The sequence below is a fragment of the Elgaria multicarinata genome, chromosome 10 (genome assembly GCF_023053635.1).
Source record: "Elgaria multicarinata webbii isolate HBS135686 ecotype San Diego chromosome 10, rElgMul1.1.pri, whole genome shotgun sequence".
Lineage (NCBI taxonomy): Eukaryota > Metazoa > Chordata > Lepidosauria > Squamata > Anguidae > Elgaria > Elgaria multicarinata.
The window spans coordinates 57,190,626-57,203,018 of record NC_086180.1 but is presented as its reverse complement, the minus strand read 5'-3'; the positions used below and the strand labels follow the sequence as shown (position 1 = coordinate 57,203,018).

Below are 12,393 nucleotides of genomic sequence, written 5' to 3'. Positions count from 1 at the left end.
TTTCAACCGCTATGAAGTGCTTTATAAATGGCAGGTTTTGTATTCTGCAAAGATGTACTGCTTTCTGCAGTCTGGTTTTTGAAACCTAAGAGTTCTGAGAGGAACATAAGGAATCACTTATTGTTGATTGTCAGCTGAGAGCTGGAGACCTCTGGAATCAAGCACCAAAAAAAGCTGGCCTGAATTTAACATACTTGGCAGGATCTGTATCCTCAGGAAAGAGGCCACTTACTCAGTTCCTCAAAGTTTACTCCCCTATTAATTGGTCCCTGAGGAGATAATTAACTAGATATAACATTCAAAATGAAAGGCTACATCTATTCAAACACCTTCAGTATTGCTGAACTCTTCTTTTTTACACCTCGTTCATTCATAAAGTCTGAAGTAAAGAACCACAGTCTCCTTTGAGATACTGAATTTTAAGAACATGACATCTTTAGCACTAATCAATCAGTCCTGGAGAATAAAGTTTTCTTGTAAAGATGTTTGTCCTACAGGAATGCCAAGGCTACCATGATCGAGCCTTAACTTTTTGCACTGTGGTATAGGTATCTAAGTAGAATGTGCATTATTAGGAATGAATAGTGCATGAATATTTCAAATGCAGCTTTCAAAATATGTTCAGTCCAAAACATGGAAAAGATCAGGGGCCCACTTTCTTGAGTTATTTTATGTAACTGCCTCCCCTCATTTGAAACATATAAGTTCTATTTCTACCTCATTGAGTTCATGTACATTTTGTACTCAGAAATCCATGCCCAGATACAAAATAACTTGTGGGCAACATACCTTAAAGAAGATTAAAAAGAAAACTCATGAAGATTTCTCTCTCTCTCTCTTTCCCTCTTTCTCATATGTGTACACACACACACACACACACACACACACACACACATTCATACAAGTTTCCAAGAGAACAGAATTTTTGCAGTCACACTGGGCATTGATGTAACTGTGGATATAAAAGGTTCAGTTCGTAGTTATTGCCACAAATTAATATTATTTGCTAGGCGCTGCACACTTACAGAAGTGGTATCACTAGAACATGGTTCCCCAATCTTCTTGGGTCAGTCGGCACATTTCAAATTTTGAGTATCATGGGTGTTCTCACAAAATGGCTACCAGAAGGCAAACTGGTTAGGCTCAAAGAAAAGTAACTTGCCCAAGAACCTCGGTAAAAGGGTCTCAGCTCCAAAACACAAAGAGCATTTGTTTGAACCCACAGTTTTCTGCTCCAACACCCATTTCACAGAAGGCAAACTGATGAAGCATAGAGACAAGTCAAGAAACTGCGTACAAGGCAGAGATGGGGGTCTAGCCCCAAATGCCTTTACAATGCACAACAAAATACCATTTCACAGAAGGCAAACTGGTGGTGCTCAGAGAAACACAAATACAGGCAAAACACCCACTCCCACACAAGAAGGCAAAAACACACAACAAAGGAAAAACACCCACCCCTACCTCTCAGATGCTCCCAAACACTCTCCAGCTTACCTTTTCTTTTGCTGGAATGCAGCCACACACCTTCCCCCCCCCCCAAAAAATGCCTCTGAACTTATAAGGGGCCCAAAGGCATTCTTGAAAATAAAGATGGTGCTGTTGATGCCCATGGGTACCCTGTCGGAGACCACAGCACTAGAAAGATGGTGAGGGGGAGCAGAGAATATGTATGGCTTTGGTAGTTCAGCAAAAAACCCTGCAAAATCAGATTTTTCAGGTGATGTTTTAAAAGAAAAGAGGGAATTGGTTTGACTCATTAGCAGCAGAAGTAGAATGGCAGAACACAGGAGAGAAAGACTGAAGCAGAATGAGGTGAGAACATTTGTTTCCGCAGAATGGAGGGAGTGACAAAGGGAGTAAGAAGTTATGAGGAGGCATAAGGAAGTGAAGAACTTCACATCTTGTTAAGCTTTATCTACTGCTGTCAATCTTCTTCAATAAGACAGTAAGCCCTTGCTCTTGGCAATTCTTCAGGAGGACTAATCAGGCTTCTAGTTTAAATCAGGCTTCCAGACTTCACTAGGCCTGGAGCTGAAAGATGAGCATATTTTTTGATATACCAGCAAAGGCCAGAAGTCAAATCTAAAAGGAAAAACATGTCATGATAGCCCTCTCCAAGGAACACATAGTACTGCAGCATACAACATATCACAGATGGCCTTTCCTTCCAATAAGGAGTGCTAGCTTTGGGTTTATGAAATGTTAGACTATTTTACACTTTCTCTAAATATAATGTTTTGAGAAAAAGAGGGAAGATGGTTTTATCTTTCTTCTTCTTCTTTTGTATGAAGAAATTAGATTTTGAGCAAGCTGCTATATGTCCTTATTGCTAAAGGCGAAAAAGTACTCACTGTAAGCACGAGGGTTGACATTTTCAAATCACCATGACAATTTGCCTGACACAGCTTTAAAGGAAATATATTAAAGCATGACCAGAAGTTCAAATTTTTAGTCTGAAAACACACAAGGCTATGGATCCTTTTTTTAGCCTTTGTGGGCTCAGTATGAGACGCTTTTGCCAGCTTTTAACCAAGCAAAAGTGTTGTCAGCTTGATGTATATGATATTTTGTTGACTTCTTTGCCTTGGTGTTTTGCAAGCGAATTTTCTCGGGCATCCTTGTTTTTGAATCTGAAGAACTGAATTGAAGGAAAATAGCCATCATGCCAGAAGTCTGTTAGAAAAGTGCAACAAAATCCAAAAGAAGTTCTTTTTATTGTGTCAGCATGAGAGTTGTTACAGAATCCATCTATTATTACTTGGCATGAGTGCTTACGTGAGCATTTGGCGAAATAGCATCAGCTGCTCTTTTCCTCCATCTCACAGTTCTTTGGATCAAACCCATTATATTGGAAGGGAAATGTTTTTCTAGTAATGTCTTTGAAAGCTCATTTTGAAGCACAAGAGAAAAATGTATATGGTAATGCCAGCAGGGAATGGCATGCCTCTTGCATAATGGTGAAATTAGCAGAGTGGGGCAAAGGATTACCAGCTGTGGGTTTCTTTTGATCCTATTGTTCTGGGCACATTAAGTGGCAGCAATATATTGTGTCGAAGTGAGAAAAGATGGGTGCACCAAGGAAACAAGGGCTTTTGGCAGGGCACATATTTTGATTATCCTTCCTTGTGAGTTATCACTTCAGGCACACACACAACTTTTGTTTTTGCATAATCTAGTAGTTTATTACATCCATTAAATCCATTAAATGCAACAAATTCAGTGGCAATTCATTGTTGTTGTTTTGTATTGACAGAGGCTGGCTATAATTGCCAAAAACGGAGGGGTGTTAGGATGGTCTGCAGTGATTTTTCATAGTCTTATGCTTATATTTGTGGTGTGGTATGCATTCCAGTAACCCATCTTTATTTATTTATTTATTTATTTATTACATTTTTATACCACCCAATAGCTGAAGCTCTCTGGGCGGTTCACAAAATCTTATGGTTACTGGATGATACTGTTCTTGTAAAAGTGGCAAAACCTGGCCATTATGTTATGAAAGAAGGCCTTGTGTTGTACAAACGAGAAAACTTCTTGGTGGAACAGAACCCATTCCATAAGTATTGCTGTCCTTAAGTAACATTTGCTGCCTTTGAGCTTTATCACATCAACGTTATATTGTGCACTCACTGCGAATTGCGTGCAAAGGACTCCAAAGTTTTCAAGCTTATAATCTGCTTTTATTGTGAAGTACTCCCATGCATCCTGCTTTAATTGTGCTTCTTAACTTTTGCCAGTGCAATATTTTGCTAGTAGTTTTCGAGTGTATCATTTGTTGTTTTCCGAGCGGCCACTGGGGCGCAGGAGCAGGATTTGAAGAAAAAATAAACAAATGCTTACATCTGCATAAGCTTTAAAGCTAAAGACATCAAAATTGTCACAGTAATAGATATTAAGAAGAGCTTTAAGCATACCAAATTTGAATCAGATTGGGTCATCCATTGATTTTTAATGATTTTTTTACATTTCCTCCCTTAAACCCATTTCCTGGTATGCAAAGGATCTAGCCGCCCGGTAGCAACAACAACAATAACAACGGCGACAGCTTAGTGCTGTAGGGCAGTGGTTCCCAAGCACTGCGGACCCCTTGTTTTTCAAATGCCAAGCCATGGACCCCCTACTTTTGAAAAAATTGTTATCTCTACGGTAGTTACCTGTGCGAAGCAATTTTTTGCCCCTAATAAGCAAAGGATTTTAGGTATACTAAAAAACAGATCATAAAAATTGTGATATTACCATGCAAAAATGACAATGATTTAGTTAGGAATATCAAGATGAATTAAATTTTACTAACGTCTAGTTTACAGTTGAACAAATTATGACATGTCTATCAGCTACTAAACTTAAATGTGATGGGAGAAATCATGCCTCTTTTCGTCCCAAACAATCCCTTCCACATCTGGTTCAATATTTCCTACTTTTAATCTCAAATCTGGATCAACAACGAGCCTATTTTTATGCTTGTTCTTCATATAACAAAATGTCAAAAATGTTTGTTCACAAAGATATGTGGAACAAAAGGGAACTAGATGTTTCAAAGCTTTTTCACCTAACTTCTTATAATCAGGAAAATCCTTCACCCAAAATTGGTCCAGTCTATATTCTTTGAAAAATGATTTCAGTGAACCATCACAAGTCACGTCAGCAAGTGCATCTTGCTCTTCCGCAGATGGAGTTGTTAGTTGTACATCACCACATTCAAAAGGATCCCTTCTCCATGAGTTTTCAGGATTAGGTGCAGAGAAGTAACCTCTGAAGCTAGTCGCTAAATCATGCAAGTGCTTTCGCGTATGACGTCACTGTCGAAGCAAATGGAGCGCGGGAGACGGCGTATTTTCTTTTATTAAAATGTGGACCTTGCAGAGCTAATAGATTAATGGTGCCACAGACCCCCTGGGTGGGTTACGCGGACCCCCTGGGGTCCACAGACCACCAATTGGGAACCACTGCTGTAGGGGATAATTCGAGGGAAATAGGTATGTGGGATGAAGCTCTTCATCTACTCATACACTGTTGAGAAATGTATGTAATGTATTTTTTTCTTTGACAGGAAGAGTCACCCCTGAACAGCTCAGCTCATATATCCTGCTCTTCAAAAAGAAGTTTGAAGCTCTTGAGAACCATTGTGGGCTTCTGCAGATTGCACTGGCTATTGTGCAGACGCTAAAACACCCTCAAAGTGCCAAATGGGACAACTTTCTAGCTTTTGAAAGGGTACTTGTGCAGGTACAGTATGTTGTGAACTTTATTAGGAGTGGATAAGACTTAAGGCTCTCATTTATAGTTCTGTGTTTTGCGCCAACACCCCTCCTCATGCTATGTTCGGAGTGGCAGTTCCCTCATAGGGAAATGGACTTTTCTATAGTGGTCCCCTGTCTGTGGAATACCCTTCTCAGTGAGATCTGCCTGGCTTCTTCATTGTCCATAAGCAAGCATTTAATATTTAATCTGTTCCATTGTTACTTTTATTTATTCATAATGATTTTTCAGTGTTTTTAAAATTTTAAATGTTTTAGTGTTTAATATTGTGTTTTTGATACTTTGTTGTATTGTTATTATTTGTATTTATTTATTTGTTATTTTGTGGTGGTGGTGGTTTGGTTTTATTATTGTAAATCACCCAGAGGGCATTTGCAAGTCGGGTTATATACAAAACTAGCTGGGCCTGAATTTTCTAAAACATCTTTGCTCCTATTAAACACCCTAGGCCACAATCTAGCTGAGATTAATCCATTTTAAGTCTCATTGAACTATACGGGAGAGTTAAGCTTATGCTTAAACTTCTCCCATTGAAATCAAGTGATACTGCAAGTGATACTGCAGTTGTGTATAAGTCCCTTTGAACATGCATATGATCAGGCTATTAAAAGTTGTCTGGCTTTGGCTGGATCATACCAATGGTGTCTAAAGTGTGGTCATACCAGCTATAATTTTATTTGAACCAAAATGAAAGTATAGGTTCAATCCTGTGTAAAACGCCCATTGGAAATGCAACAGCAATATAAGTCACAAGCAAAGAAAAATGCAGGAAAAGGAAAAGGGCAGAAGGCAAGAAAACATTTTAAAATATATATTTTGATTGCCAGTTGTTACCAAGCATTTTCCTAATCATACCCATCTCTGGCTTTATACCCATTACCTTCCAACCTTTATAATAGGTTAAGAATTTGAGCCAAAGCAAACTTTCCTCTCCAGTATTATAATTGCTTCCTAAGTATACATTCATTTTCTGCAGTTAAACAACAATTACTCTGAATTACATGATCCATACGGCTTGCAATTTTCTGTGTTCTGAAGCAGGTCACACAGTCCTATTTCAAGCATGTTGGTGGGGGGAACCCACGGATCGAGAGAGAGAGAAAAGTAAAGCCTCATAGCTCGTTTTTAATATTCTGAATATGACTGTGCTTAGGGGAAGGACTTGTAGCTTAGTAGTAGCACAGTCCTTCTCTAAATAACAACAACTTTTAGCCTTGGCCAGACTTTGTTTTATTTTGTTTACCACATTTTTACCCTGGCCTTTCTCCACAGAGTGTAGAATACATGGGCTGGCTGAGCAGGTTGCCACCTTGATACTGGCCAGGCCCAAGACTGCTTAGTTTCAGAGATGGCACAACATCATATCAGTGTAGACCACTCTCTTTATGGTTCTGGTCATGTCGCTTCTCTCCCACCACCCAACCTTTTGTCATCATTGCTGCTTCTGTAGAAGAATAGCTTTATCCTGTTTTTAAACACATTTTCAAAGTATCTTGATAAAGTATTTTTAGAAAGATAAATCATACAAAGTACACCAGAGACAGCAGGACAGCATAAAATACCATAAAAGCAGTTAAAATGAATTAAATGGCTGCACACCACCTCCTTAGACAGAGGAGCCACAAACCAACAGGACGTCCATTTTATCTGGACTCCAGAACTCTGTTTAGCATGTCTATCACCTTAACTGCAGCAGATGATGTCCTCAGCATACACCTCCATTTTATCTGGATTCCAGAACTCTATTTAGTATGTCTATCAACTTAACTGTATCAGATGAAAATAAAAAATAGGGTTGGATGTCCTCAGCATACTGATGTTACCTCAGTCTGGCATATTGATTCATACCCTGGATGACCTCACTCAGTGGTTTCATAGAGAAGTCAAACAACATGGGGAACAAAATTAAACTTTGCAGAACCCCATAACACACATCCCACAGGATGGAGCAATTCTCCCTTATTCCACCTTCTAGAAACAACTTACCAGGTAGAAATAGACTCACTGGAGCACAGTGTCCCTTGTTCCATTGTTCTAAGTGGTTCACAAGGATACCATGGTTGATGGAATGTGGAAAGTTTTGAGACATCCAGGAGAATTAGCTGGGCTTCACTCCCTCATTTCTTCCCCCAGCAAAAGTCATCTGGCAAGGTGGCAGTTTTGGTGCCAAAACAGACTGAAAGATTCAGATGATCAGTGTCATCCAAGAATTCTTGGCACTGAATAGCCGCCACTATCACACCTTGCCCCAAAAGGGAAGATTTACGACCATCTGATAGTTAGCACAGTCCTCTGGTTCCAAGGAGGATTTCTTAGGAATATCAGCTGTTATCAGCAGAGGAAGGAACCAAACCCATAAATTTAGTAATAACTTTTTATGACTTATCATATGATTCATATTAGCAATTTGCATTGATTGTTGTAAGTGCCCTGGGGAATTTTGGTTTTATAATCTGCCTTGAGCATGAAAATCAAGAGATGGAATAGACATATAATTAATTGATTGATTGATTAAAGTACCGTAGAGTTGTGGTTGCCAAAGTGTGTCATTGGAGGCTTTCTAAAATAAAGAAGAAAAATGTCACATGCCTACACAAAGGAAGGATGCAGCTATTTTGTCCATGTGACCACAAATGGCTGGATTTGTACATTGAGAGGTGTTGCACATGTTCACCTTGCCTTGTGATACAGTTGCATTGGGAAGCAACTTAAAATTGTCTCTGTGCATCCATTTTTCCCCCAGGTGCCAGCCCTTCTTTCCACATGCTCTTCATTCAAACATAATTAGTCCATTAACAGTTTTGTCTTATGAGATATTCCTAAATCTTACTTTGTATTTTGACGTAGATACCATTTTAACTATCTAATTTAGTCATTTAAAATACAAATTCCATGTTTTCTTTGTTTGATAAATTTTACAGAGGTACACAAGGTTATAATTATACATGCCATTTGGTGGGATCCACAGAAAGTCAATCATGCTTTAATCCTATTGAAATCAACGGGACATGACTAATTTACACCCCGTTGATTTCCATGAGAATTCAACTTTCAAAGTGGATTTTCCTTCGATTAATCTCACCACTTGTCTTATCCAACAGTTATCCAAACCCCTTTTTAAAGCTTGATTTGCACTTGACTCTATTTGATTTGATTACCACAACAGTGTGAGAGCAGAACTCTTTTTTGCACGCTGCTCTGTAATGTTTTTATGTGTGATACACATGAGTAGGGTGAATGGCATGGCTCTGTCTCATGCAAACGTTGCCCTCCCTAGGAGCCTAGTGACATTTGTGTAGGGACTATCTACAGCCATGAGCTTCTAACATAGTGTTGTTATTGGAGCAGCATGGAAAGGAACTATAGGAGAGTAGCTCCTGCACCAGCATAGTACTATATGATTTGGCAGTCAGACCATGCTAAAAGTAGTTTTGTATAAAAATAATGTTCATAGAGCTTTCCATGAGGAGGAGTTGTGAGAGGGAGTTACATATCCTGTTATTCGACATTCCCCAAGTCTGTTTTCTGATGCTGTATGGAGAAGAATAAAGTTGGCCAGTGTTACTGTATGTGCCTAGTCATATGTGTCCCACAGCATGCATGTGTATATGTGCGACTGATCAACACATGTAAGTATTGATCTTCAGCCTAGAATGGAACGTTTTTTCTCATCAGGACTCTGCATTGACTGAATCGAAATGTACCTTGATGAGGTAACTTGATTAGGATAGTGCCTCAGCAATCAGAAAGATATTTGCAAGTCCTGGAGTTCCCATTCCTTGCATACCGGAGGGAGCTGAGGGTGAGGAGGTTAGCTTCTGATGATATAATTAGGTTAGAGGTCAACAAGTGTAAATGATAGCTCTTCTGTCCTGCCCTTGCTTAGTTAGTCTGCAGGAACAAGACTATGATTTTAGAGTCAAGGGCTGCTTCCAGACAGAGGGGTCCTAGTGCAACCATTAGAAGGCAATGACTGCATTCAGACTACACGATAGTCAACGGTTGGGTAATAATCAAGTCAACAGTTGTTTATCCAGGGCACTCCCCACACAACATGATAATAATCAACTGTGGTATGGATTAGGATCAGTGTTGAGTTGACTATTAGTCCAAGCTGAGTTGACTCACTCATCCCCTGCCCTCTCCCCCTCCCTCAGTCCTCCAGATAGTATCCCCTCAGCCATTGCTGCTGGAAATCTATCCTACCAGCTGGACTAGAGCAGCAGCCAGCGCTTTGACCACTCTTGCCTTGCGACTCTGTGGCTGATAAAATAACCAACAGTGGCTGAGGAAATAACCAATGTGCCCTCCACGCAACAAAATAACCAATGGTGGCTCAAATAGCCAACTCTGCACAGAGTTGGTTATTTGCATTGGTTATTTGGGCCAAATAACCAACTGTTGATTTAAAAAAACTCCCTTCACACAACACAATAACTAATGGTGGGTTAAATACTGAGAAAAATTTGGAAATGCATAGTGTTTTGTAAACTGCCTAGAGAGCTTCGGCTATGGGGCGGTATATAAATAACCGTCAACTATTTAAACCATTGTTGGTTATCGTATTGTCTGAACCCGGTCAAAAGTGTCTTTTCTTATTAATGAATTTTTTTTGTGTTAAGATGAGCTCCGGCTATTGGGCGGTATAGAAATGTAATAAATAAATAAATAAATAAATAAATAAAAGAAGCAATAGGAAAACGTGGGAAGATTATGTGTAGAAGACAGTGACAGCTCCCCCCCACAATAAAATTCTGTGTATAAGGCAAAGCAATATCAACATAAAAACCTTGCCTTGGAGCCCCCCAAAATAACAGGACAACTGGGGATCTCAGTAACCAAAGGAAATGGAAAGTATGGACAATACTGGCATATATATATATATTTCTTCAGAAAAAGCAAATCTTTTTAAAAATAGCCAACAATATGTGTTTGATTGGAGTAGACAGTTTATTCTCTTGTGCTACTGGATGAGAGCTAGTCAAGGGAATAAGATAGTTTTCATATCTTGCTCTTCCATTCTGGATCCTTTTTTTAAAAAGTACCGGTATACGAGTGAGCTGTCTTTCTTTCCTTTGTCATTTACAAGACAAACAGATTGATTTGTAAGTTTGGAGATGTCAGCTGTTCCCAAATGCCATACTTGAGTGTGTGACAGATGGAGTATTTTATACCATTAACTAACACTGTCAAGTTTCAGGAATATGATGATCTAACTGGGAATAGTAATGCAGTATATCACTTTTTCAGTTGGATGACTCAGAGTAAGAAACAAGTCCATTTGTCCATTGTCTCTGTCTGCATCTTTGGACTCCCTCTTCTGTCTCTTCCTCCATCATCTCAAACTGCTTCTTTGACTCTGCAGAGATTTTTGGATCAGGGCTGCTCTGATTATCTGCATTTTATAAAATGAAAAAAAATCTATAATTTTCTCAATAGTTTGGAATGAACACATTTTCACACACTAGTGGTGAAATGTCTTTGCTTTGCAGGCTTTTTACATCCTATCCCATTAATTTACACTGTGAAATTCAACATGCTGGATTATTTTATTTATTTATTTATTTCATTTCTATACCGCCTAATAGCTGGAGCTCTCTGGGCGGTTCACAAAAATTAAAAACATTCAAAGTATAAGACAACAGTATAAAACCATAATATAAAATACAATATAAAAACTCAACCAGATAAAAACAGCAGCAATGCAAGATTACAAATTTAAAACACCAAGTTAAAATTTATTTATAGACTGTTAAAATGCTGGGAGAATAAAAAGGTCTTCACCTGGCGTCTAAAAGCATATAATGTATGCTTTTAGCATATTATTTATTTGTATAATGGAGCATTCCCCTCAACATTTTGAAATGATACAGGGCAAGGAGGGGACTGTGCCCTGTGCTTTTCTGAACATTTCAAACATCCCTCAACTTGAAGCCAAGGGGTAGTTTTATGACTTCTTTATTTATGGGTTATAGTACACCACTTCAACAATCCTTAGTACTTTGTCAAGTAAACATAACATATTCTAGGCCAAGGATAGCCAAGTATTTTGTCATCTGTGTGTTAAATATCATGCCCTTTGTATAGGTGTACCACTATATTGTGCAATGAGATACATATACAGTGCTTTAGATGTGCTTTTGCCTCTGTTGATTAAGCAGCAGTACAACATGGGAAAGGCAGATAAAATTACAGTCTTGTTTGTATGGTATAGCCATAGGAGTCCTACACATGTCCACATGTGTAGGACTCCAACTGTCAGAAGTTCCTGTGGCACTTGTGTCCAGGTTGGCCACCCATGTGCTAGCTCAATGTGCTAGTTACACCCCTTTGTCAGTTATCTTAGGTCACTCAGCCAGCTCTGGATTTCAAATAGCATCTATTCTTATACTATATAACTGAAAGCATGAGCATGGGATTGTTCAGATGAGGGTTAACAATAGAGATGAGGTTCATGGGCCTTAAAGTAACAAAATGTTCTTCGCTTGTTTACCTGCTTCTTTATCTGTTTAAGCCCTTGAATGGTGATGGAAACATATTAAGAGGCCGTAATCTTGCTGTAAGCAAGCCCAGACAATTCATATGGAGAGATCAACATCGTTGATAATCCCATTGAAGATGTCAAGAATGTGCTGCATCTGGAGACCAAACAACCTTTGTACTTTTAGGTCATAGCAGCTGTCACAAATTTTAAAAGGTGTGGTTAAGCATTTATGGCAACTTTCTGTATATAGTCTCTCAAATGTATTTTTCTCTAATTAGGAAAACCAGAATTGAACTAATTTTCAGTTTGCTTTCCTGAGTATTAAAGACTTTCAAGTAATTATCAACAGGATGATACGCTCTCCACATTTGTAATGTAAATGATGAAAGATGGATTTCTGCATATGGTGGAGGAACTTGTCCTGCTTTGGCTGGTTCAGGCTCAGTCTTAGGGCAAATTGAGGGGCAAATCAATAAACGGACAAATGGTCAAGTACAGAGGGATCAATCCAGCAAGAGAGCAGCTCAAGGCAAGAGTAGTCAGGAAAAAGGCAGTAGTCAAAGACACAGTATTACCAGGCAAGAGGGTGAGTTCCAAAAGAAAAATTTGAGGTGGAAACATGGATGAGTAGTCAAACACAATCCAAG

At 38.9% G+C, this 12,393-nt stretch overlaps 1 protein-coding gene across 1 annotated transcript in view; it reads left to right on the top strand.

The window, feature by feature from the left end:
- Positions 1-12,393, top strand: part of SCFD2 (sec1 family domain containing 2) — a 189,363-nt gene that overhangs the window by 39,145 nt on the left and 137,825 nt on the right. The window contains exon 4 of the mRNA XM_063135774.1: positions 5,054-5,229. Within this exon, the coding sequence (XP_062991844.1) occupies positions 5,054-5,229 (176 nt within the window). The remainder of the gene's footprint in view (positions 1-5,053; positions 5,230-12,393) is intronic.